The 27,711-nt window shown below is 43.4% G+C and overlaps 1 protein-coding gene across 4 annotated transcripts in view; it reads right to left on the bottom strand.

Moving 5' to 3' along the window:
• Positions 1–27,711, bottom strand: part of CADPS (calcium dependent secretion activator) — a 203,982-nt gene that overhangs the window by 15,912 nt on the left and 160,359 nt on the right. For 3 of the 4 annotated variants that reach the window (XM_062501029.1, XM_062501030.1, XM_062501031.1), the window contains 6 exons: positions 22,229–22,384; positions 19,301–19,448; positions 13,642–13,716; positions 12,496–12,579; positions 7,471–7,503; positions 4,757–4,864 (listed from right to left, as the gene is read on the bottom strand). In XM_062501029.1, the coding sequence (XP_062357013.1) occupies positions 4,757–4,864; positions 7,471–7,503; positions 12,496–12,579; positions 13,642–13,716; positions 19,301–19,448; positions 22,229–22,384 (604 nt within the window). Of the gene's footprint in view, positions 1–4,756; positions 4,865–7,470; positions 7,504–12,495; positions 12,580–13,641; positions 13,717–19,300; positions 19,449–22,228; positions 22,385–25,456; positions 25,604–27,711 lie in introns of all 4 variants that reach the window. The other variant, XM_062501028.1, reaches the window with a different exon arrangement.

Here is a 27,711-nt window from a genome sequence, read left to right as displayed (position 1 = left end):
AATCCCACCCTGCCATCAAGACTAAGAGCCGTTTCTGTCTTGCAGAGAAGAACAGGCGCATTTCTTGTTTCTGGAGTAAATTCTCCGTCTGCTATCCCAGCTGTGACATAGACCGAGGGAGCTGAGCACTCACAGAGACAGTGAAGTGGTAAAACTGCCTTCTGTAAAAAGCACGCTGGCTGCTGCCACCTCGGCGGGCGCTATCACTGCTGATTAAGTTCTTACCAGACTTTTTGGTAAAGGCAACCTTCCTGATCTGATAACTGCCAAGGACAAGCCAAATACGCGGGGTCAATCCATGCACACTTAATCTCCAGAAGGCAGATTAAGTGTATAATTGACCCATATAATCCATGTATCATCTCCAGTGAAATGTTTTCTATGTCCGGTTTAGGCAGACATGAGGCCCATAAGACAGTGATCAGAGACAGAATTACCATTGCAGTGGATTTCATCAAAGTCAGAGATGGCTTTTTAATCACTGATCTCAGAGACTGCTAGATTTAAGCAGATGAACTAGCACTAAGCACATCTGTTTTAATCCTTATCTTCTACTCAGGCTGGTGTCTTCAAGAAGTACAAGGAGGAAAAAAGTAAATTAATTTTTTTTTAGGTCCTCGCAATCTTAGGAGCTTCTCTTGGTGTTTTGATCCCTCATATCAAAAGCATGTTTTTGTTTTTTTCGGTAAGATATTGAATTAATCATCGGAGAGAAAAATGCCATCTGCGCTATTCAGGGTCTGCATCAGGATGCTGGAATTCGCAGGATCTCGGGGAGCTCACCCGATGTTCAGTAGCCTTTTATGTATGTGCTACTCGCTGTGGCTGGGGAGGAAATAGTCACCCTATGTTTTACATTAGTGTTTACCAATTTATGTGCAAGAAAGGTTGGCATTCACACTATCTACTAGTCAATCATAGGCTTTCTGGATCACATATGTTGCGACGGGTTGAAACTTATACTGTGAGTATCTAAGGGTGTTTGTAAAGATATACACACATACATGGATCTAGAAATAACTTCTGCCAAAGGGCACAACCCTCACAAGTAAAACTCCCACTGCCTTCAGACAAAATGATGGATGCATAAACTCTGATCCTATGAAATTCTGCGTGGCCTAAGACAAAGAGGACCTGAATTTTGCAGGATTGGTCTAAAGACTCAAGATTGCTCTGAAGATATTTTTCCATGTTTAAGATACACCCACCTGCTTCTGCCTCATTGTTCCTATAAAAAGTTGCATTCTGCATGCCAACTCTGCTCTCCTCTCTGGGCAAAAAGTGATAAAATTTTTCTTCCTATCAGGCCCCACACAGAGTTTGTGACCTTTCTGCATTGTGTGCAAATTACCACAGGGTTTAAATCTCAAAGCACCCAGTCAGGCACAGGAGCACAGGGAGCGGATGCTAAAACTATTCTAAAACTCCTCTGTTACCGCTGCTCTCTATCAATGGGCCTTATTACACTGTTTTAGCTTTAAATGTTATCAAATTAGTGAGCCAGGCCAAGTAAATAAGTCATGTTACTCTGCAGTAAACAGCACTGCCAAAAAGCTAGTTAGGTTTTGATTACCAGCAGAACTCCACAATCAATCTGTTCATTCAATGATCCCAAGAATACAGATTTTTAAAATCAAGATGACTCTATTTCAGGGAGAGAGGAAAACCCATCCTGACTAATTTGCAGAATTAAGAGGATTAACACAGAGACCACACAGAAATATAACAATAATCTGCTGCAAATACCAGTATCTCCTGAAGAGCAGAGCCCTGCTCTGCAGGCACGAGCAAGTCAGGCGATGCAGGGGAAGAGAGATGGTTTCTGAGCTAAGAAATCATGGCAAATGCCAAGAAAAGACATTAACCCAGCTTCTCCAGGGACATGGCCTAACACACTCTGGAGCCTCTGTTCCTGAGAGGAAACAAATGGGGAATAAATGGAAACACAGGACAGGACTGCAGAGAAGCGTGGGGATTAGGGATATCCCAGGAGTTCAAACCCCACAGAATGTGCAATACAACCTTGCACTGTGCACCTCTGCTCCTGCACTGCTCAGGACTGTGTGGAATGGGGATGTACCCCCACACTGTGAGTGTCTTCACTGGGACCCCACTGGGTGCACAAGACCTGCCTGCAGGCAGGTTTAAGCTGTTTGCTGCCACTGCTGCCCATATTGTCATACAACAGCCTAAACAGGACTGAGATATGGCCTTGGGGCAAGCCAGCACCACTGCACTAAACCAGCTGAGGACCTGGCTGTGAAAGTGTTAATAATCTCATTGCCTGAAGAAACTACAGCTAAGAGGATTGCTCCCCTGCCACGCTGGGGGAAGAGGGAACAAAATCAGGTCCAACTCTAACTCAGCATCATAAGTACCATTTTTGATTATTCCTCTTCTCTTTCTTATTAAAGAGGTTAAGTTAGTACATAAAACGTCCTTGGAAAACAAGACCAAAAGAGCTTAAAGACCCCACAACCATGATGCTTTGCTGGGTTAGGTGAGAGGGGCAAGAGGTTGCAGGGCTCTGTCTGAGCTCAATAATGGACTCAAGCACTTGCTCCTGCCTCTACCTAAACATGGGTGAACACAGCACCAACTAAAATGGGGTTTGGTGACCCCCATGTAAACCCTGTGCTGGTACTGACCCACCAGGAGCACCTGAGTCATAATGGGAGCTGACCACAGGAGCCAGCTCCTTCAGCTGCAACCTGACAAAGACAATACATGACTGCTCAAAACATAATTCCAAGTTTTGGGTGACAAGGGCTTGGCACAATCCATCACCTCCTTGCAAAGCAACCGTCCCACAGCTCGCCCCGCTCATGGGCACACACTCATGTACATGAGACACATGCAAACATGCCAGCAGCATTAGATCCCAACTCTGTCCCACTGGGATGGGAACAGGAAGGGAGCAGGAGTGGGAACATGAATGGGAACAGTTCCCACATGCTGCAATTCCTTCCTGTAGCCAGTGTAGGTCAAAACAGGCAGAGCAATGAAAAATCCCCATCCTTGATTTTTTAATTTCACATGGATCAGGGAGACTTGAGGAAGGCAGGGAGGGAAAGAAGGGTTTTGCATTATTTGCTTTCCACCAAGGTAGCTGCTCTTCCTTTTTTTGTTCATGTCAACTGTTAATTTGTTTAAAATATGGCTTGGTAAAACCAAGCATGAGTGGATCAAACTGAAATCAATATTTGTGTTAATTACAGCATTTTGAAAATTGGAAATAATGGCCCAAATCGGTACAAACACACCAACTGTGAATCATAGGGAAAGGATGAGGGAAAAGGCAGTGTGGGCATTGAAAAGAACAGTCCAGATGAGCTCTGGAAATTTAACTGCTCGTGGAATAAATTTCAACACAAACGAGCAATGCACTCGCAGGCCCGCTGCAGATGGAAGCGACAGTCTTTTGTTTTATGTTTTGTTTTTTCTCCCCATGCCTGCTTGATGGGTGATTTGCGTCTGGTGCTCACTCTGCAAATTCTCCCCAGAGCGAGCACGAGCCGAGCCCGGAGGAGGCACTGCTGTGCTCTGTGCATGAATGAGGCATTCTCAGTGGATATGGGTCATGCTAGTAGATGTACACAGTAAGATTATTTGACTCTTAATTCATGCCACTTGATATAATGTGATAAAACATTTGACATGAGAGATAAGTTCCATTTTAATCTGGTGAGTTATGGGGGAAAGAAAGAGTGGGAATTGTAAAGGAAGAAGAGGCTTCTGAGGGACAGGTAATGTGCAGAAAGAGAAGTATCGAGTGAAGGAAGAGGTTGGTTGGGGGAAAAGCAGCTTTCCCTGCACACCGAGGAAGCAAAAGAGTGAGTAAAGGAAGCACAGAAGGCTGTTAGAGTTCCAGAGCCAGGAGACTGAGACATGGCACTGCTGAGAGATGGAAGGAAGCAAAGTAGGGAAATAAGCTGCTTCAAACAGAAATTGAGAAACAGACAAACACCCCAGAGAGACTGAAACACTAATGCTGCAGGCTGGTCACCAACAGAAAACCTTCACTATAGAACACCTACAGGGGCAGAAAGGCTGTAACAAAACAAAAGCAATGGAAACAGAAATACTTTTAACATGCATCCAAACCTAAAAAACCCAGGCATCACAGGTCACTGTTCTCTCACAGTCCAACGAATTGTTCTTGTCCAATTGAAAATGAGCTGTGAACATCTGGGTCAGCTCCTACCAGCCAGTTTCATCAAGGAAACCATGGCTCAAATTTACCTTTGGTGGCAGACACCACAACATGGTCCTCCTTTACACCAAAGCCCATTCATAATCAGCTCTGTTCTGATTAGCTTTTAAAGCTGAAGTTTAGTATGTTAAATTTGCTGTCCGATTTGGAGTGCTTGTCAGTGAAACAATGCAAAAGGTTTAGAAGAGCTGGCCCTTAGCAAACACATCTGCCAAAAGCCTGGCTCAAATTTGAACAGTGAGAACAATGACTGAGATGTCCTGATACAGAGAAAGTTACACAAGCTTAAAGATGTTAAAGAGCTCTCTTAGAAGGTACTGTTTGTTTAAAATCCAAACACAGACTAAGACACAGTAGACTAGAGTAGAGATTTAAAGCAGGCAGAGAGCAGATACGAGCCTTAGTCAGAAAGAAAGGAAAGATTTATTTTTTAAAGCTACAAGCAATATATTTTCTCAAAATGTGACTTATCCTCCTGTCTTATTTTGTCACATTTTGGGTCTCTCCTGCTTGGTGTCCAAGGAGGAGAGGGCATTTACTTACATCAAATAACCTTTCTATATACATCTCCTCATTGACCTTATCACGCAGGACATCCTGAGAGTGGCGGACAAAAGTCACATAGGCATCAGCAACATCCATTCCTGGCTTCTGCATGGAGAGGAGAAGAAGAGAGAGAGAAAAACATGAATAGTGATGCAGGGGGCAGCTTCTCTGTGCAACCTCATCATTGCTTTTCTTTCTCTTCCATCTCCTGCTGTCCTAGTGCAATTTGCCCTTTCCTTACCTGATGGACACTTACCTGATGTCGCATTTCTACACAGCTCTCTGCAGGATTTAACTGATTTTTAAAGATTAACCTACAAGCATGCAAGATTTTAGGGATAACAGCATTGCTTTAAAGCAAATGGGAACTGAAGCAGCTGGATGGTAAAATACTTGGAAAAAAAAATCTTGTTTGAGTTCACATTGCTTGATATATTGGATTCAAACTTACCTCAAAGGAAACCCATTAAAATATGGTAACACGAGTCATTAGAAGAGCTGCCACAAAACCTTAAATTTGTGTGGCACATTGTAAGTTTGTTAATAACTAGTGTCATTAGTTTCCATTACTGTGATTTACCTCAGATCACAGAGTATCATTTCTCTGCAAGATACGATTGTCAGCCGCTGTAAATTGAAGTTAGTTAACACATCCGTGTAATTTCCAGGGTGAAAATGAGGACAGTTTGGAAAGCAGTAGGAAGGGAGTTTTTTAATACAAAGCAAACAATTATCAAGCAAAGGGCCAGTGCTTGGCCCTTGGGAAGGCAGTGACATTTCTTAACACCTACTGCAACAATGACAAGGTATTAATTTGAAAAACAATGAGGACAACACAAATGTGGCAGTAGTCAAGTGTTACACTTTCAAGCAATTTTCAGTCTGCTGATCGTGCCCATTCCAAGGCAGGATTAGATGGATTGGTTTGTACCAAGACAATTGCAACAGAATTACAGAATGAGATTTAACTAACATTTGTGGAATTAAGTTTAAGTGGTGAGTTTCTGTTCAAACAGGATTTGAACAGGATTTCCTCTCTGCCCTCTAGTCAAACAGGTATTTCTTTCTCCTTCCCCTGGAAAGGCAATGGCTCACGGACCATGGGGTGGCCTCTGCACAGGTCTGGGTGCTGAGTGGGGCTGGTGGTTGAGCTCATTAAAAATGTGGAGGCTGTCAAGAAAACCACTGTAATATGGTTTCATTTCCAGGGGCAGGTGAAGAAACAACTGAAAATTAATTCAGGTGAATGATTTCTGCTCTGATTTACAAAGAGAACTGGAGCATCTGACTGGCTTTGAGGAGAGGAGCAGATCCTGCTGCAGACCTCCCAAGGGTGTCCAAAGAACAAAGCTTTTGGAAAAGCTTGAAAAGGTTACATAGCATTTTACTAAGACCACTTCCATGGAGATGCTTTACTTTCCAGGAACATAGAGGTCTCAGAGATTGCCATGTTATGCCCTAGAAGTTACTTAAAATAACTGTTTTGTGTTCAAATTTGCCATGATTAAATATTTAAGATTCACTGAAACAATTAGGAATTTCATCTGAAGGATCTCCACGTTTTCAGGGCAAGAAATAAATTCTGATTTTTTCTTCCCGAGGCTCTCAAAATCTTGCTTTTATTACTCCAAGAGAACAGGATGCCAAGATCTAGGATATTTTAAACCAAGCAACACCTCTTGCTGTTCAAGAGTTTGTCTTTTCCATGCTAGGCTCAAGATATGATAATTTTGTAGGCAACATATAGGTTGGGCTAAAGGGCTGAAAACACCAAATGCAGATGATGTGGTCCAAGACGCCTGATAAATTTATCACATTGTCATATGAGAACATGCAGGACAATATACCTGTATTAAATATGCACACATCATACATACATATCATCAAACACAACTGAGTTACTCTTGATTTCACTGCCCAGTCTAACTGGGTGCAGGAACTGGTGTGGTATATTAAGATCTATTTTTCTGCATTTGCAGTTGCTCAGGATCTTTCTGCCTGTAAATGTTACAGTAACCCCTTATTCCAGCCAACATTCATATATTACACTTCAACTTAATTTAAATGCAAATTTCTGGCAAGTTAAGTGCTCTGTCTAAGAACACTAAGGGCTCTTTTCCTTACGAATCAAGGTCTAATTAGAGGAGACGATGTACAGTTTTCCTACACCAATTACAGAAAAATGGAAAAAATTATTTTCATTAACAATTTCCCAAACACATGTTGGTAGCTCATCACCATTTCCCCGAAGTAATAAAAAAGTCATTTTCCAAAAGAGTAAAATAAACCAACAATTAGAAGAACAAAAATAAAATAGATTAGCTAATGTGTTAGATGTGTGTTGGCTCAGTTCTAACATGTCTGGACTTTTTGTTTGGAAATTATACTGTATTTGTACAAGTCCAAATGAAGAATTAACAGAATGCACTGCTCCCATTTTATTTTCAAATGTGATTCAAGCCAATTGCATAAATATGGTACCTTTTTGACACCATCTGCAAATTGTTGCCTAAACAGCCTCATAGGTCTCCATAAGAGGGTAACTGCTCTTTATTAACATAATGGAGATATCCTTTTCAGTTCAAATGTTAGAAGTATGAAGGCTCATGGTTCGATCCTGGCTGTCAATACATAATGTGGCTTGCTACACATGCCATAAACCAAAGCACAATGCAAATTACTATGACAGAAGTTGTTTAAATTGTGCTTACAGGTACATCCACGTATTTGGAAGCAGCCTTCACCTGTAAAAGAACAAGAAGAAAGTTAACACCACCAGTACCTTTTCAGGTCTGTTTTTTTCTTTAAACTCTGTAAGACATCTCCAGTCAGGACTTGGGACAACATAATGCTGAGTAGGTTGAAAAGGGTGATGAAACTCACTTTCCTGTCTGAAAGGGTGGTATTTTTGTTGTTGTTTTTTTTTTTTGGAGAGGTAACTTTACTGCTGCTAAAGCTCTAATAGCAGCAGATGATAGTGTGGGAGTTGTGCTTCTACTTCAGCGAGCGGGGGAAGATGGGGTTCGTAAGAAGACATCGTTATTTTCTTCGGAGGCCTCCCTCTCCACCTGATGCCACGTGTCTCCCAAGACACTGCATGTCTCTCCTGATGGGAGCTGGGCATGATGGCATGGTGAGGCTGGCAGATGCCTGCACCAAGCTAGACACAAGAAAGCACCTGAAGGACTCTAGTTTTGCTCCTGTCCCATCGTCCTGCCCACGGTATGCTTCCCCCAGCCGTGCAGGCTGCAGCCTGGGACATTGTCTGGATGAGGCTTTGAGTGACCTGTGGCAGGAGGGTTCAAATGAGATGATTTTTAAGGTCCCTTCCAATCCAAACCATTCTGTGATGCTCTGCTATGCTAAGGGTTTTCTGAGAAGTTTTGCACATGAATGCCTGTGACTGGACTGGTTGGAAATTTGTATTCACTTTTCACAACCGGGCCCAGTTACCTTCACATGCAGCCTCTCCTGCACTCACTTGTTCCTCCCTCACATCAGTGAATTCAAACCAAAAATTATTATTTTCCCCCTTTTTGCTGACCCTGATGCTGGTAAGAGCTTTCAGACCATGTTGGGGCAGTGTGCTCATGCCATGTCACGCAGAAGTGCCCTGATGCTTTTCTGCTTCCCAGACTGAACAGCCACCTCATTTTTCCCTGATTTTAGAAGATGCTATTGGAGAGAGGGTATCAGAGATGGACACTGCACTCTGTTGTGTCATCACAAGCTGGTGTGATCTGCAAGACCCCAAACTGACTTTGTCTGTGGTTTTCCATGCAGCAGGGTGCACATTGCCTGGCACAGGAGGCGGGGTGGCCCCTGACGTCAGGTCCAACTCTTCCAACTGAGCAGTGGCCAGCTGGCCACAGAGACCTTTTTCCCACTGTAGCATAAGGCACAGTGTCTAGAAAGAGTATGGCTGGGATTTTCCACAACGCTTCTGCTTTTAATTAGGGTAAGCGTTGCCGGCCATCTTTGTTTGGGTGTAAAAGCTCACCTGCTTTTAAATATTTCTAAAGCTACCATTAAAACAGCCTAAATATAACACGCACACAGTTGCATCTTGGGATGAATAAATTATGTGTCCCGAATGAGAGAATGAATGTATGTGTGAGACAGAATGTGAGAGTGGGTGGAAGCACTCATATGGTGTGTGTGGGGGGTGCATAATTAAGCACAATGAGGCGATACAAAAGACCAGACTGGTGGTAATTGCCGAGGTGAACGTGGTGAGTATTGGCAGCGCCCAGGCTGCCGAGCCGGGGGGCAAGAACAGAGGGAAGGGCAGGAGGAGGACACCGAGCGCCTGCTGCTGTGATGTGACCCTGGGTCTGGCTGCCAGAGAGGCTGCAGGGGGATGGGGCACGTCCCAGCACATGAGTTTATGAAGGAGGCAGCAAAATCAGCACAAGAGCAAACGCTTGTCTTGTCTCCAGGTATTCCTGTTTCCAGCCAGCTCTTTGGACACCTTGCCCTGTCTCTGCATTTATCCTCACAACTTTCTTGGGAGATGGAGAAGTGCTATCTCTTGCCTCTGTGGAATGGGAGCGGAGGAGCCTCAGCCTCTGTGCCTGAAGCAGCTGGAGCCCACCCAGAGGATGCAGCTCCAGGAGAACAGGCAGTCATGGCACACCCACACAGGCAGGGTGCCCATGCAAGCACCAAAACAGCAGTTTTTGTGAACAGCAAAGCCCAACAATCAGGAGGAAAGCCTGGAAAATGATGTGGCTCAACAGCTTGCAGAACTCAAGCTGGGGTCCTTACTCTACACCTGTACCTTCTAGTATCACATGGAGCATGAAGACAGGAAGAGGCAAACCTGCCAGCTGGGTGTGGATTTAGCACTCTTGGGTCCAGCTTAGCGCCACTTTCAAACTACCTTCTCCAAAGCCAAGAGGCGACAAGAATAACTCAGCTTCCTGCCATCTCCTCCCTCCACCCACAAAAAAACTGAGCTGGTTCTCCTGCCCACTCTCCTTTAATCAGAATAATTACTTGTTTTTCTTTAAAGTCAGATTTGGCTACATTTAGTGAAATTTCCAAACTGCCGGATGTTGTGTGATTTTTGCTAGGCTGCCGTTTTTCACAAAGTATGTGACTTTGCCATGAAACATCTCAGTTTACCATACAAATTTTGCAGAGAACAAAAATAAGATCTTTTACTTCTGTCTCCCTTGGGTAACATGGAATCTTTGGTTATAATTACCACAGGTGTAATGCTCTGCCTACAGAGGCCATCCAGATTACAGGGAATTTTAGCAGCTGGCATTCCTATGAGTCAGTGGATCTGCACATGCAGACACCCAGCCAGGGCCTGGGCTGCTGCCGCCAAGATGCACCCAAATGTAGCAACAAACAGGAAAAAAAAAGTCTGGCCAAATTTAGAAGGGTGTTTTCCTCTCAAAGTGCTCTGCAAGGAGAAGTGGCTAGTGAGAATTTATTAGGACAACAGATGCATTAATTTTATCTTGAATTTCGAGGCAAGAATTGGAAATGAGGATATCCTACTAGGTGATAAAACTGTCTGTCACAAGACCCCCGAGTACATGTCACTTGCAGAGCGCCTGGAAAACACACGATGAAAGAAGTTGGTGGAAGGGGGTGGGAGACTAATGCTTTCTGGAGCTCAGTGGCTTGGACCATCACACTTTGTTGTATTTGTTCAGGCAGGGAAAACGTGGGAGGTGGTGCAAGCATGCTGTAACGAGAGAGATTTTGTATTTATCACTGCAAAGACTAAACACAGCAAGTCACATTACTACGGCAGGGAGAGGAGACTTGCTAAGCCCAGTGCCAAAGGGGTCAGGGCTGCTCCTCAGCCTCCTCTCCCAGTGACTCCCAGCAAATATGGGGGCCAAAGCGAGAGACGTCCTTTTGTCAGGAAGAAGCAATCCTGCTCCTCTGTCGTGTGCCCAGCCCACTTGCTGTGGGCGAGGGACCAACACTTTTCTGGAGACATGCACACACCACGCACAGCAGCTATTTGGATACACATCCTTTCCTGACTGAAAACTCATGAAATCCAGGCTTTGGAACCATGTTTGAAGGCTGTGGGGCTGTTGGAGTGGGACAGACTATTTTGCTGCTGCTGGGGCAGTTACCTGTCAGTAAATGTCCGAGGAGCAGCAGAGAGGATGCCTGAACCCTGTGCACCTACGTGCTGGTCCTGACAGGTGCCCAGAGCCCAGGTGTAGCCAGGACTTAGCTCAGCAATCAAAGGGAGCAGCACTCGGCAGGGTAAACAGTGGGATGTGGTGGGAGCAGTGCAGCATCAACCGAGGAACAGCTTGGATTCACAGAGAAGGAAGGGCTGCACATTACACTGTCTACATGGGCTGATGCTGGTACTTCCGATGCCTGGAAAGCTGCCGCCTCCACATCCTCTGCTGCTGGCACACAAGCATTTCCTAACCCTCCACAGCACTGGAATGAGGGAAGGTATCCAGGTAACCCAAGGCATACCCTGCACTCCCTCGAGCACAGGTGAGCACAGCCGTGGGTCTGCAAGCACACAGGGTTTATCCTGGGAGAAGAGCTGCGCTGCAGGGCAGTGAATGGACAACCTCCCTTCCTCTCTTCTATGAAGAACAAAGTGCCTGCAGCACACCTGAAAAGGCAGAATGCTTAGTTTGAACCTACGGTGGTTCAGATAAGCTGCCAGACTGTGTACACAAAGCTGCCAAGAGCAGTTTCTTGCCTCTGCTGTTAAGCCTTCCTAAATCCATCTCCATTTCCATATGGATCCTACAAACTGCCTCAAACTCAGCAAAAGGGCCCAAGAGTAGCGAACAGCAGACATTTGCAAGTAACTAAGACAACTCCAAAATGAGATTTTGGAAAGCCTTCCCAGTTTGCAGAGCAGTGCCTTCTGCCTCTTGCCCAGTCTCTGTGAACAAGTGAGTGCAGGAGAGGCTGCACATGAAGGCAACAGGGCTGGGGTGTGAAATGTGAACACAACTTTCCAAGCAGCCCAGCCACAGGCATTCATGTGCACAACTGTCTGTGAGCCGAGAGAAGTGAAGTCCTGCTTGCACAGAGACACTCTTGTAAACTTTCTGGCACATGCATTTTCAGAAGACCTTTGGAAATCAGCTGCCATGTGTTCATCCTAAGAAGCTGTCACAACACTTTTCTGGAATACAGCTCTGATTGTTAAACCATTGCTGGATACTGAGGCCAGTTTTGCATAGATATTGGTCTGGTCCTATACCTTGCTAAGAAATATGTGGTGAGCTATGGATTGGTTCCTCAGAGTTAGGGAGAAATATGGCATTAGAGGTACTTTATGCCTCGTGACTTCATGGCATTTCCCAGCTACCTTGTTTTCTTTTAGAAACACATAGTCACTCCTTAGATCTCCCCTATTCTGCTGTTTATTATTTAAGATAGTCACTGTTACATCCAGAAGACTGAGAGGAACACACCAGTCATGTGAAGTGACAATGAAGCTAATTGTATGGACAGTGGAATGGTTTTTTGCATCTTCATATGTATCCTCTACAGAATAAGCTTCACCAAGCTGAACAACGGATGGAGATGGCTGTTCTCTGTGCATCCTGGATGTTTATGTACTGTATATCTGCATACAGGTTATTTGTGTATTCATGTGGGGGTTACAGTGATCAAACATCACAGAATGGAAGAATTATTAAGTAACTGATCTTGTCCTGGGAGAGCAGGAGGTTACAACTCAGAAGAAAAGAAAAAGAAAGGAAACTATAGTCTGTACTTACAGTAAATGACAGGAATGAAGAAAACAAAGTTCCTTCATCATATCTAGACAGTTTGGCCAAGACTCCTTCCAAAATGGTGACAAACTACAAAGACAAAAAATACTATAATTATTTTTAGTAGTTGGACAAGGGTGTAAAAATCTTCATCACCTTCAAAGGAGCCAGTGGACTTCTCAGTATTGCCAAAGGAATGGACCATCTGTCCCTCAGCACAGTGGGCAGGGAGTGGGGAGAAAGGAGTGCTTCCTTTTGGGTGCCCTTGTTCCCTTGCTGGGAATCACTCAATCGCTCCTCAGTGTCCTGGGTGGTGCAGGAGACAGGAGATGGGTGCAGTGTGTGAGGAATCCAGCAGAGTCTCTCTGGATGGGGAAGGCTATGGTTCCTGCTCCCAGTATGCAGTGGCAAGCACGCAGCTAGCTGGGTATTCTTGCAGAAGAATTGAACTGGCATATGTTGGCGGATTATGTTTAAAGGTCTCCACTGTATAATAGGGATGACTTGTTCTCAGAAAGTTTGAAACTAGAGGAAAACACACCCCACCATCTTTCTCCTTACATACCAATTCCCCTCCGTGTTAGCACAGCACACCAGACCTATACAACCACCCAAGGGGAATGCTGGCAGTTGAGCTACAGAAGCTGACTCTGATGAAAAACAATTCCCAAACAATTAAACCTGACATTTTGGAATGTATTTCCCACTACTGTCATCTCTAAATTAATTTCTTAGAAGAGCATATGGTGATCTTGCACAAGATGAGCTATTTTGTCCACACAACCTCGTGTGTAGGAGTGGTGACCACCTCTGCATGCCACCCCAATGACTCTGCAGTAGCATTTAGCAGTGCCACCCCCTGACAGCAGCTACCCCAGTGCCGTGGGGTGATGCTGACCATGGGGTTACTCCATTAACATAATGGTGTAACCCTATTCTGGCCCAGCATGGCAATCCTGCTAGCAGAGAATTACATCTCACGCAGTTCCTTATCAACAAAGAGTCACCGTGAAAGGACTGGGAGATATATGATCTTGCCTCTGAGAAACAAGAAGCCAATTCAACATCTTAATGTGTCACATTTTAATGGAAACACACATATTAGAGATGCAACATTAACAGTGAATCACTTCACCTGAAGCCGAGGGTTACCTTTGCCACTAGGAGTGTTATCATTTCTTTGACGGTTTCCTCAATTAGTTCATCTATTTTTGAATGGTACTGGTGCTAAAGAAAAATAAAAGGAGAGGGGGAGGAAAATATTAGCATTGATCACAGCCAACAGCTCTACACTTGTCAGTCTCTTCCCTTGGTAAGTCATAAAACATTGTATTAAACCAAAGAATTAAGTAGTTTATTACCCTGTGCCCCATTGCAGTGGCCAGTGACTACTTACACTTGTAGAAGAGACCTTGAATTCAGGAGAATCCTGCATGAGTATCGAAGCATGGGCAAACCCTGCCCTGCTCTGTGTGCCCACAGCTCTGGAAGCCACATGTGGACGTTGGAAGGGAGGCTTTACCATCCCTGTGAGAAACAGCACCCAGTGCTCCTAGAAACTCTGAAGCCCCTTTGCTCCACTTCCATGGGCATTATGCTGTCCTGGAACATGGGCTGTAGCAGACAGTGGGATACAACTGATGCTGGAGGGGAACAGGCAGCCCTTTCCAAGGGCATCACAAACCACCTCAGCATGGGAATGGGGAGAATGTGCTGCTCCAGGGGAGCTTGCAGTGGGCTCAACCACTGTGAATGGTGCTGCACCTTTCCCACCTACTGCAGCAAAGCAGCTGGACCTGTGTTACCCTGGGTTCAGCAGGCACATGGCTCAAGTTAAGCACATGTTCAAACACTTTGCTGTTTTGTACTGTGAGATAGAATTAAAAACCACCCAACAAACCACGATGAGCCTTTTTGTCCCATGCAAAAGCCAGCAGGCAGTGCAGCCCTGAGCCCCGGGCAATGGCAGAACCCGTGGCAGTAGCTCAGCACTGGCTGACCAAGGTCTGTGCTTGCAGCACCAGCGTTTCTGAGCCTTCAACCCAATTTCTGCACATGCCAAACTTTCCTTAGCTTGGGAGCTCTGATGCAATCAGCTGCAATATGGCTAGAATAGGTACTAAAATACAGTCTTCTACTAATTTAGAAAAGACCTGTTTCCAATACAAGATTTAATTAGTGAAAACATACAGTATATTCTTATTTTCAATGGACTGAGAAAATACTGATTATGACTGCTTTCCAACACAAAACATTTGATTTTTCAGTCAAACATTTCAAGCACTGGTGCTAGTCACTATATTCATTACCACTTGGCATTAATATTGTTTTAAAATGTTAACATCAAATCACATTGAAAGAGACAAATCTGCTTTAAATACTAATCAGACTTTGGGAAGGAAGACTGTGAGGGCTTTACAAATGCTAGCTGCTGGTCTCAGTGTCTGATTGGTACTCTGAACTGCTCTACAGTTTGGGGATTTTTTTCTATGGCAGTAACATTAATATAAGAATTTGGGAAAAAGAAAATAAAAGTAGGACACACTTACCCACTCTTTTGCAAACTTTTCAGATGATTGGGGACAGAAATAAAGAGGAAAGTGCAAAAGACAGGAAAAAGAACATATGAAGATAAACAATAAATAAACCAAAATCTTTTAAAAAAAGAGACGTATGAGAACAGCAGCATCATGCACAGAAACAATAAGCAATGGAAAATGAAATGGGGTCAAAACCTCCTTTCGCTGAAATACCAGAGATCGCTACCTGTAGGATTTGGTGGCAGTAAAAGAGTGGGAAAGGACCGGATTGTAGCTGACACCTGGCACTCTCTTACAGTTTTATTTGGCTCCGAAGAGGAAGGGAACCGGCTGTCGACAGGCAGGGTTCAGCCTCGGGGCGGCCGCACAGCCCTCAGCGGGGCGGCAGGGCCAGGGCAGGGGACATGGCACAGCACGTCCCAGCCCACGGCCTGGCTGGGGGCACTCAGAGCCTCACCTGGACACGAGGACAAACCGGCACCGCCACGCCACAGGCTGCGATCTGCTGGGCCCACGCGGGGGAAAAACATACACGAACAAGCGGGTGATACTTGCATTGGCAGCTCCCATTCCCATGTCCTGCTTTGCAGGTCAAGACATACACAAGTCCTTTATGGGATCGTAGTTATGATTAATCTTTAATGCAGAGCTTGGCCTTATCAGCTCCCAGGACTGACCTGGCCTTTCCCAGCACAGCTGGAATGCAGCTGTGGGGCAACAGGGACCTGTAACAGCTTGGTACAGGTAGAAGCTGCTGATGTGCTTGGCAGGTACAGCCAGGACTTTCTAAGGGAAATGGAGACGGGGTTGTGCATACATTGGGGTGTCTCTCCCTTTATGTTTTCCTTCTGCAACTGCATTTTCTGTGTGTGCAAAACTTTGCAAACAAATATTCAGCTAACTGCTTTCATCGAGTAAGTCATGAGTTTGAATTCAAACATGACTAGCTATGTGCAAAGCAATTCACTGTGAAATGCACTGACTGATGCATGTTCAATTACAAGCTTGTATCAAAAGCAAATAAGAGCCCCAATGGAAAAAAAAACCACAGCTCTAAGAGCAGGAGAGGAGCCTGTGCATGCACCAAGGGGGTGTAGCAGTACCCTGAGCACTCATTCCCATCGCAGCTGCAATCCCCAGGGCAGAGTGAGCCCCGGTGCCCCGGCAGTGACCATGCAGGACACGGCCTGCCCCAGGCAGCCACAGCCACGGTGCCCTGTGCCACCAGTGCCACAGCCCCAGCTCCACCTCAGGAAGGGGAGCCTTGGCCAGCACAGGGTCAGAGACGGACGGCAGTGGTTTGGAAAGCGAGTGTCTGGTGCTGCTACAGATGCCTGGCTCACAAAACCAGCAATTCCAACAGCTCCTTCTATATTCCTCATGAAAACACTCAAGGTTAAAGATCACAGTGCGGGTTTGCTTTACCCAGCATAGCCCCCACTCTTGATCAAGTTCATCATATCTTTCTATTAGCTCAGTTATTACAATCCATAATCAGTGCACTACAATGATTCAACTTGACTTTATGTGATGAGTATCTTGCCTTGTCATGTAACAGATTGTGTGTATGTTGTATTTCTCTAAGGACCATCTGACCTTAGATATTAAATAGAAACATACTAGACCAACTGAGAAACATTTAATACATACATTTATCCCCTTAGATGTATTAAAAATTCAGAGGAAAAATAAATATTTAAGATGGTAAAGTATGTTTACCAAATGTTTTAACAGCTGCCTTTAGAGACAAGGAAATGGAATGAAATGATGGGTGTTTGTTTCACAGGGTAATGCTCACAAAACGCATTCAAATATCTGCTAAAGTGAGTGTGGCTGAAGGTAGTGTGAAAGGGAAGGCCTTTGGGGTGGGAGGGAACCCACAGAGCAAGGTCAAGGAAGGTGTCGAGACAGTCTCTGCCCAGAGAACTGTCAGAAAAATCAGTGGTTTGCTTCTAACAAAAATGTCATCTCTAGTTAGGTCTGGGCCAAAGGCCCTGCCTGTACTCTGTGGTGGGCAGTGTGAGCCCTTTTTGCTGCTGTTGAACTGTTTGCACAGGGACATGGGCTGGAGGAGCCATGTCCTGGCTGTGGCACTGACGGATGGTCCCATCAGTGAGTTTCTGTCCCTCCCTGCCTGTTCATTCCTCCCCTTGCTGACCTGCGTGGCTGCCACACACCAGAGATGGGGGACAGAGGGACTCAATGAGACACAGACTCAACTCCCCATATTACTGAGTAGGACATAGGCTGGAAACCCAGGTTCCCATGCCTCTGTTGCCTATCTGACTCTCACCATTTCCAGTGCGACTGGAAGAGGCAGGGTGGCATTCTGTCCTCCCCGCCCAGGTTGTAATGACAGATCTACATGGGAATTTCTCCCCCCCTCAGCCTGACCATCTTGGCACACAGGTTTAGACAGCTTCAAGAGGAGGAGATGGAGATAGCCGAAACACAGAGTGGCACGAGTGAATGGAGGGGGAGGTAGTAACACTAATTAAAAGAAAAAAAAAAGAAAAAGGGAGGGTGTATAAAATACTGCAGCCCTAAATGGTAACCTATGCACCAATAATTTATGTCTGCTTTACAGGTCTATTAGTTTAGCTATCTGTTAAAAACCTCATGTCCCAGCAACTGCTGCTTGCCACAGGGGTTCACAGCTGTCTCCAAGCTGCTGTAACAAACACCCCCTGGAAGTGGCCCAGGCAGATTTGCAGCTGATACCAGCTGCAGCCCAGGAGCAACCACACAGATGCCTGCTCCCCTCTTTCCTGCAGTCTGAGTCAGGCTGAACCTGCAGTGGAACTAATGCTATCAGAATTTGGGGGAAACTGTGGCAATCAGAGAGCAGCACAAGTCAGCGTGAAAAGATGCAGTGAGTGCCTGGTCACACGATACTCGGGCACAGTGCTGATGTTGCCAGTCTTGGGCCAGTATCTGAATACTTAACCTGACAGTTTAATGACTACAATGAGCCTTCTCTGCCTTCGTGATCGCCAAAACCTCCCTATCCCCAGGGACTGTGCCAGTAAAAGGTTTGATCCTGGTTTGCAGTGGGGAGCATCACAAGCATGGACCTTCAGAGTTGATGGGGCACTGCCCAGGTAGATGCTGCAGCAGCTGCAGCCTGAGGGATTTGGGGAGACAAATGGGTATGAATATGGAACAGAAAATGGTAGAGAAGTTCATGTCCAGATCTGCTCCAGCTGACCTGGAGGACACAGGAAGACCTAATGATGGGCAGTATGAAATATCTTACAAGGTGGGTGTCACAAATAAAATGTCAGAACTGAAATATGTATAAGGAAAAGAAAAAGAACAGAATCTGATCCAAACACCACTGCCATCAGGACAGAGAGCCCTGTTACATCTAGTGGCCTTTGGAGCAAGTTCTTTCAGAGGAACAAATTGAAGTGAACAACTGAAAAAAACACAGGGACAACTAGCAATGATTCACTGCAAAATCTGACCATGGAAAGCTGTAGTGAAAAGGTTTATCTACGAAATGCTGACAAGCAGCGGACTAGGTGAGCCAAACAGTATTTGTGAGTTTATTTTAGACTGGTACATGAATATTTATTTTGGCTAGAAGTCACTGGAGCAAAATGAGCATTCTGATGCATTTAATTCATTCCAATTTGCCATGTCTTTCTAATTTACAGATCAATTCACAGAAACTTCAACCTGCAACTATGGCTTCAGAAGAAAATAAACATCAGCAATTAATTAAAACAGGTTTGTTGTTTGGGAACTTGAGTCATTATGAACCTGGAAATCCAGAATGATCAAGTGTGCTGATTATAGCGAGTACTCAAGGAAGGCAAAGCAGCCGGAATTTCAGTCTACTTTTGGAAGTTATTTATTTTTGTGGTTTTCTTTTTTTTCCCTTACATGCATCACAGCAACAACTTGGCAGTTCTGTTTTCCTTATGTTTGTCTACAGAAAATAGCCATACACAGAAAGTGTGTTGCTGACACCTGGCTCCAAGGTGCAGTTAATGACTCAATTTATATGGTCATCATGCAACAACCAAGCTTGAGAGATACCGTATGCATACCACAGTCCTTGCAAAAAGCCACTCCTAAGTGACAGGAATTCCGAATGTTTCTATTCATTAGATTTGAGAGCAACCCCCTGTACATTCATCTGCACACTCTCTATGGAAGGCTAAATCCACAAACGATACAACGTCTCTGAAACGAGCACAACAGGAGACAGGAAATTTCATGACATTGCCTTTAAAAGCTGTGAAAGGAAGAACCTGCATTTTTACCTCTTGGCCCATTTCCATACTGCAAAGCTTTGTAGACTGAGCTTTGGCATCCACCATGACATTAAACATGGTGCATATTGATTGAGGGACTCGGAAATCTGTTGATCGGCTGGTTTTCTGCAGTTTTACTTCAAATGCAATCCTTGTTCTGTGAAGGAAAGTAGAAGAAGGTGTTTCAGTTGCTTTTAAACATAGTGAATGATAAAGATTTGAAACAATACTGAGAGGAGCTTGAGAAACCAGAAAGCTGAATGCTGCTGGGAGTGCCACAGTGCACTCGTTACAAATGTGTTTTTACAAAAAAATGATTTTCCAGTTTAAAAAGATACCCCCTTTCCAGAATACACACTATTTATAAAGTGTTCAACAGTTTCAGGGAAACTGTGACTCTCTTATGCTTGATAAACAGTGTGATGATGTTACAAACAGCAGTGTCAATGCACACCTTTAATTTGGTTGCATTAGCTTGTTGATAACCACAGCCTTTTGCACTAAAGGAAGCTCCTATTGCTCCCTGATATCAACTACAAATAACAGAAACTCTCTCATTGCTTGACTGGAAGGACACTGCCAAATCATTGCATTTATAGTGATACGATAGTATTTGCTGATAGGAAGTTTTTAACTGTCATGTAAGTTCACACAAGTGGTTTCCCTGCACCACACAAACTCACCAGAATGTATCTGCAAAGAGTGCACAGGCACAGTCATGTGCATATGAACACACATCACACACCTCCCTGTTATTCTTGAGGTTTCACTGAGATCAAATCTGACATCCCTGGCAGTAACAAACTATGATACATCAAAAGCTTCGTTAGGCCAGAACCTAGAAAATCCAAACCTGTTCCATATTTTAAATACCAAGGCATTTGTGAGTCTAACATGGGAATGCTTTCCAGTGCGGTGGGCATTGCCTTGCCTTTCTTCAGAGCCCCTCTTCTCTTCATATTCCAGAGGTACGTCACTAATCTAACCTAACACAGAACAATTATCACATCACACAGAATCTGCCAATAAATTAACATAGGAGCTTCAATTTAGAAATAACAAATAATATCAACTGCAGCTCAGGAATAATTCCAAACTTGAATGATCCCCCAAGGGTTATGCAAATGAAAACTCATTTACGAATGTGAAGCTCCCGTTCTGGGGATCAGATCTGAGCTGGTATATAGGTCCTTCTGCCTGGATTTATTAGTTAACAGGCCTTCCTGGCAAGGGCTGCTTTCCTGACAGCCCCGAAATACAACCCAGTGTGGAAGGCGGGGTGGCTCCTCCATGGATTCAACAGTTCAGAGACAGACGCGAAGAAAAATGTTGTGTCAAACTGAAATTGCTAAAGAAACCTTAGCCAGGCCCTGTTTGCAGGTGATATAAATAGGGAAGGCAGCATATTGGTTTACATCAGCAATGGCATTTGAACTGATTTAATTACCAGTGCCAGATTTAGCCTGGACTCGGGGACTAGAATCTTGATAATTACTGAAAGGACCCAAGGAGACTGGGATTTTCCATCTCCTCATGGAAAGGAGCATGTTCCTACTTATGCTCACAACCATTATATATAGTTGTACCAATACAAGCTGGGCTAGGTTTTTACAGAGGGGCAACACATTTGTAGAGAGGTTGAGGCAAATCACGGAAAAAAACCACCTGGCTTCCAGGCACACAAGCCCTTCTTTAGATGTACCTGGAAATTTGCTTATTTTTCCCCAGTTATCTCAGCTGAGCTAACTTGGTCTGATTTTTACAGATCATTGCAGCTATAATTGTGCTGTAGGGTCAGCAAAGAGGCCTTAGTTCCACATGAAAAAAAAAAAAAAAGAGAAAATAAGTTTTGCTAGTGGTGCTGGGGCAGAGCAGAGGGCAGAATTTCAGCACTGGTTTTTCTCCTAAAGGACAGCCTGACAACTGAAGGACAACTAAAGCTCAGTGTTTGTGTCAGACACAGGACCAAAGATGGGCTGCTGCAATAAATTGCTCAACGTCAAAGGAGTTAAATGCAATACATCTCATTGCACTTAAAATGCACTGGGGTTAATTCCAGCATGGTGAGAGAACAAGCCTTGAGCTGTCTGCCTTCCTGCCTGCATCTCAGGGAGTGAACGTGCCTTCCCCTGTGCTGACACTGCACATCCAGGCTAGTGAGGATTGCACTGAAGAAAAAAAAAAAAGCCACACTCACACTTGCAGAGTGGCCAGGAAATTGTGATAAAGAACACCACATCACACACTGCAGTTAATAGTAGCATGTATAAGCTATATTTGGCATCCATTTTTTCTCAGGTTCGTCTCTTTGTCTATGAGTTTTTGCACAATGAAATACAAAGTTCATTTTTTCTTCTTGCCTCGTTACCTCTGATGCAAATGGACATAAATTGCAGTGGAAAAGTTGGAAATTTAACTTCAATATTTTGCTTTCAAAATGACAGCTGCCAGTATGTCTAAAAGTTGCTTAAAGATATCTCTGTTTTGGAAGATCTGCAGGTAACTATGCTATAATGTGGCTGATTATACAACAGCTTTTCCCAATCAACGGCAGACGTGAAACCTGCGTGCCAAGCAACACACTATACCACTTTTTAAATAATTTTTTCTTTTTTTTTTTTCATGTGTCTGTGCTTTTTAGGTGGGTGCTGGGATCTTTCTTATGGTTATGCCTTCAGCAGCCAGTATCACCACACCAACCTGCATTTACAAAGATCTAACCTCACATGTGGCACTGAATATAAGTAATTACCAACAAAGTCCAAAAGAATGAGTGATTTATTGCCTTGTTGTGAATGAGCACTCTCCTGAGTCTCAACAGCTTGGGGGAGACCACAATTCAAAGCAATGGGGTGAATTCCAGTTTTAGGGTGGAAGGGGCATTGCATCCTGCAAGCTCTTGTGAGAGACACGTCTGGCTCACTCATGGGCACCTACCTTTTCACACAGGACTCAATCATGTCACTCGCCATAAGCTTCAAGCGTTGCTCTAAGTGTTTCCCAAACTCCTCCTCAGGCCAGTGCAAATCCCGAATGAACGTCTGTAGGGCATCAAGTTTCCAGAACATATCTTCTGAGGTGCCTGATCCATTGCTGGCAGGGCAAAATGAGAACAAAAGTCAGCAGTGGCATCAGGGTTTTTGAAACCTGATGTGGAGACCATTCCTGCAACAAGTGTAAGGCAGACAGCAGTTTCATACACAGGACAACGCTGGCCATCTCCACCATCAGGATTTTGAGTTTTACCATACAGTTGCCTAATCTACCTTGCTGTCATCACCCACAAAACTTTCCAGACCAGATGAGTAAGACAACATCATGAGTTACACATATTAACGGGAAGAACATGTGTATGGTAAAAATCAGCCTTAGTTAATAACCACATTAATGTATGTGATTATTAAGCATTAAGGCCAGAAATTGTGGGAGAAAATCCTCGATCAATAATAACTGTCATACTAGGGTGTATGCAGTTATTAAGACTTAGGGTTTCATGCAATTCTCCCCCCTCCAAATTATATCTTGAGTTTGCCTTGTCCCCCCAGTGTGGCCCCGTTTCCAGGTAAGGGACAGTGCTAACAAGTGGTGAGCGAGGACACACTTTATCTCTTGAACAGCTGAAAAAAAACTGGGGTAAGTCAATTGAGCTAAGGGTACATCTCATAACCAGGAGTTTAGGCAGGATTTACCACTGCATCTTTTTTCTTTTCAAAGGCAATTACAGGACAACAATTTACATTTTTAAAAATTTATTTTGCAACAACTTTGGTCTGCCACAAAATTCTCAATTTCTTTCCCAAGCATATATTCTTGTACCCACACCCCTGCCCAGATGGAAGTCTTTAGTCCTGCAGTGTGTAGCTACACCAGCTCTTTTCACAGTATAATTATATCTCAAACCTCCACTTACAGAATAAAAATACAGGACTGGATTGCACTCTGTTTGTGCAGAGAAATTTATGCGTCCATAACCCTTTTCTCTCCCTCTCTTCTTCTCCCTCACTTTTTTTTTTTCAGAACAATTACCAAGGGAGCTTCAAGAGTTTCAACCCCCTCCTCGCATACCACTAATGCTAACACAGTAATTTATAAGATATTTAACACACCATGCATTACCACTTGTGCTGACATCATCTATAGAAACAGATGAGGGAGGGTGTTTCTATTGTGACAGATGCCAGCTGCATTGAGTTAATGCTAGAGGAGCTCGAAACTAATGCAAACAGGGCTACTCCCAGGTGAGAACTGTAGTCCCAACATGCCAGAGGGCTCCTGAAGGATCCTGGGCTAGCAGAGTCAATAAGATAAAGAATGAATAGTCTTGGTTGTAGGAGAAACGTATCTGACACTAAGCAACAGGTAACATGTCCTTGATGGAGGGGAAGGGTGAGTAAAAGGAGACCAGGGAGATGAAAAGATAAAGAATCAGGCACCAGGGGACCAGTTTGGGCAACAGTCTCACATGTTCATCTACTAACAGTTTTTAGTTCAAACCTGTGCTTGGGTGTAAGCAAGCTTTAACAGTCTAAACCCAGTTTTGGAACTGCATGAATTTACATTTTAAGTGATTTAATATGTACAAATACAATAATTGGTATTTACTACAGCAATATTATGACATCCATTTGGTTTCATAATTTTTGAAGAATTATTCCCAGTCTTTTTCTCACTTTTGATTAGGGCTCCATCCAAGTAAACAATATAGTATATTCATTTCCAAAACGCACTGTTTGTATTTTGCTTGTGAGCACCACAATTACTCTAATCACGCCGGCAGCTTGCAATATACCATTGATGCTCAAGCATTTTCAGAGGGTTTACCCAATTTTCTGTCATTACATGATTCTTATCTTTTCAAGGGCAATACCACAAAGCATGCACAGAGCAAGATTAAAACTTTCAAGTACTCTTTACAGACAACTGCCTAAGCTAGCCTTTAAAATAACTATCTTAGCATGAATATGAGTTGTATGGCTTTGAAACATAAACAACCATGCTAATATTTTTAAAAGGTTTTAAAATCTATTGAAAAAGATCTCACATTAGTGTTTTCTTTACTTTCATTCATTACCAGTGCTCTGCAATCCTGCCTGTGCCACACTAATGGCAGAGGCATTCTGGTGGACTCCAGGTGTAGATGTAATTGAGGGTGTTCCAGTAAAAGTGAACAGAGGATTCTTGGGTGAGTTCTTCAGTTTTATCTATTAAGTGAGATGACAGAGTAAAAGCACCACAGTGCTGACTGAGACCACCCTATGCCAACCCTAAATAACTCTCTAGGGTTTTAGAAGGAGAATGGACAAGTAACAGTTCCCATGATAGGACATCTTGGGAGATGAGCCACCTCAAATGATGAGATTTGGGTTGAGTGCACTGTGTACCACCCTCCACACTGCTCAGTGGGAAATCTCCTGTAAGAGAACTTGCCTAATCTGTGCTGGGGATTTGTGGTATGTTCCTTCTGAGTGTCACACGTGCACCCTGGGACACTCAGACAGGAAGCTGGGAGCACAGAGCACAAGGCTCCTACAGAGTGACTGCTTTGACATGATCTTCCAAGCCATAATCTAAAACTGACATTGAAAACATCTTTCTCTAGTTGGTCATGGCATTATTTGGGCAGCAATGAAGGCTATGGAACTTTAATTACACTGTGGGGCACCCTCTGACATGAATAAAAACTGTTGCAGGGTGCTCCTCTTAGACTGCTTCATCAAAATCAATACAGAAATTACCTGGGAAATGCAGAGCTTACATTAAATATAACTGATTTTTAGATCTACATCTGGTCCACAGAAATTAGTTGACTGGCATTGAAATTGGTTCATCTTCTCTTTTGGACAAAACTCTTTGCTGAGACACGTAATGTCACATTGCAAATTCTGTGGTTTGTATGTTATTCAGACCATGCCCCATTGTTGACAGCTATTTTGTAAAGCAAGATATTTGCTCAAACTCTCAGTGGGAGTTGAGACAAATTTTCAAGGTTTATACAAAAACCCTCAAAATACACATGCCAGAAATTCACTAGTGTCTCATTCAGAAAACATCTAATTAACTGTATCACTCTTTAAAGTTTTATGTAATGCACAGAAACAAACAATACATATCCATGCCAAGATTACTTTAAATTTAAATGAGATCTAATTTGAACTGAATACACACTCAGAATCATAAATAGCAGCCATCCATGACGGTGCAGAAAAGCTAGGCATTTGTGGGATGCCTAGTGGGATGTTAACTGGTAGATTTGGTACTTTAGGGAGATTCACATTTGGTAGATTCACATTGGGCAGATTACTTGTTAAACTCCTGTGGAAGAAACAGACAGAAAGAAAAAATACCATAACAGTGACAATGCCGATGTAGCAGAAGCACATGACACTCAGAAACAAATCTGCAAAGTTCACAGCATGAGGACAGTTAAAAAACTAAAGCAAAACATTTCAGAAAGAAGCATGAGTATGGAAGCTTAAATGTACTGTGTTTGCAGTCTACTATAAAATTCAAATTCCTTAAAAATAAAAAAGCAAACCAGAATGAAAAGAAGAATCACAAAGTGCAAATTAACAGAGAAATTAAAACACCTTCGAAAATAACTGCACCTTCAAATCCTGATACCATTTCAAAATGCAGAGAGCAGATTTTCTCCACAAAAATCTTTCTTTTAAGGAAGAGTCTCAGTTCTTACTTGCTGAAAGTACTAAACTAAGAGATCTGTTAAGGGACTGGAATTTGAAATAATAAAGAGAGAGTCTGGAATTCCAGCTATAAGAGTTTTTCTTGCCACCAAGCTCAAGAGAGTTGCAATTTTGCTGCAAAATGTCTCCGTCTGAGACTCTCCACAAAAAATGGGCTAATCTGGAGTGATGAAACAGTGAACTACAAAGTTCTTCCTCCATGAAGACTGTGCCCTCATCCTCCCTTGCATTCCTAGGTGCAAAATAAAGATTGTCCAGCCCCACTATTTGTGCACTGTGAATGAACTGCACTTTGTAAATAAATCCAGGACTAGTATGTGACTGCTTCATGGCTGGGAGTGGGCCATGAGGTGATTAAGATATTCAAAGGTTAATATGAAACGTGTGTATTTGAGCATCATGACTTCAATCAGTATTTTCAGAAGTGCAACTGTTATGCAAACAGAGATCTTTAAAAAGTGGACAGCTGTATTGAATTAATGCAACATTCTCTCCTGGAACAAGGTGTCTGTAACAGCACTGAATACCCAAAGTTTGGAATCCACCCTGACATGTTTCATTGTACTAGGTCTTTATATCGTTGGTCTAATTCTGTTTTAATGAGTATCTCATTACAGTTATATTCTACATGCAAAATTAAAACATCAGGAGATCTGGAAATCAGCAAAATATAGAACTCCATTACCCAGCTCACATATTACCTGGCTCTCAGAAGAGTGCCAGTTTCAGAAAAATGCCTCATTTCTGCCCTCTCCTAGGAACACTCCCTGTCCCACTGGTACACAACCCACAGGTGGCTTTACAGTCCCACGGAGGAACAAAACCAGATGCTTTGACACTATTTTCAACAGATTGTTACTTGGACTTAGTGAAAATGGAATCAGAAAATCAGGATTTCAGCTTTACCCTGCACTACTGATGCTACTGAAAGCTCTTCTATCGATGCACATGGGTACTACTTCAGCATCTGAACTTGCCTGCTCTCAGTGACTGCATCAGGAGGAGACCTTTGGAGGACTCTCCCATTTTCCTGGATTAAATGAGTTACTTTACAGACACCATTATCTGGATTCCCATGAAACTAACAAATTATATACTATGTCTTTCAAGGCATATTAAGATCTTAGTAACTTCCCTGAGACATATTTGGCACTACATTTATATATATATTAAGCCCCAAAGTAATGGAATTGAGCTGCCTGAATAAATGCTTCCTAATGCAACAGATTATGTGAACCATATCTCTGCAAAAGCTCAGCTTGTCATCGGTGAATGTTAGGGAACAGACTTCATTCTTTGTGAATAAAATCCCTTGTTGGGGAGGAAAATCAAAAATCAAAGTTTTTTCTAGTAGAAGAAAACACGACTATGTTCTGATTTCTAATTATTTCTATGACTCTTAGTAGATTTAACTTCCTGTTATCTGTATGTTCTCTTTTTCAGGCAAACAGAATTCAGTACTGTCACAAAGCTGTCCATTGTTTCCATTCATACTGTATCTGCTGCTAAGATGGTATGACTATTGAATGAGACATAGACTACATAGTGATTGAGAGAGTGTTAACTCTTCAGAAAAGGCAGTGCATGTGGTTAGATACTGATATGGAATAAATAAAGAAATAGCAAGAGGTGGACAACATATAAATGTATAAGGAAAAGCAACTTAAATAACTTAGCCAGATGGTAAATACATAAATCAGAGGACCTTTGGTTTAAATA

Source organism: Cinclus cinclus, chromosome 12 (assembly GCF_963662255.1).
Source record: "Cinclus cinclus chromosome 12, bCinCin1.1, whole genome shotgun sequence".
NCBI classification, from domain to species: Eukaryota; Metazoa; Chordata; class Aves; order Passeriformes; family Cinclidae; genus Cinclus; species Cinclus cinclus.
Note: the sequence above shows the minus strand (reverse complement) of the source record. Positions and strands in the feature narration are given on the sequence as shown.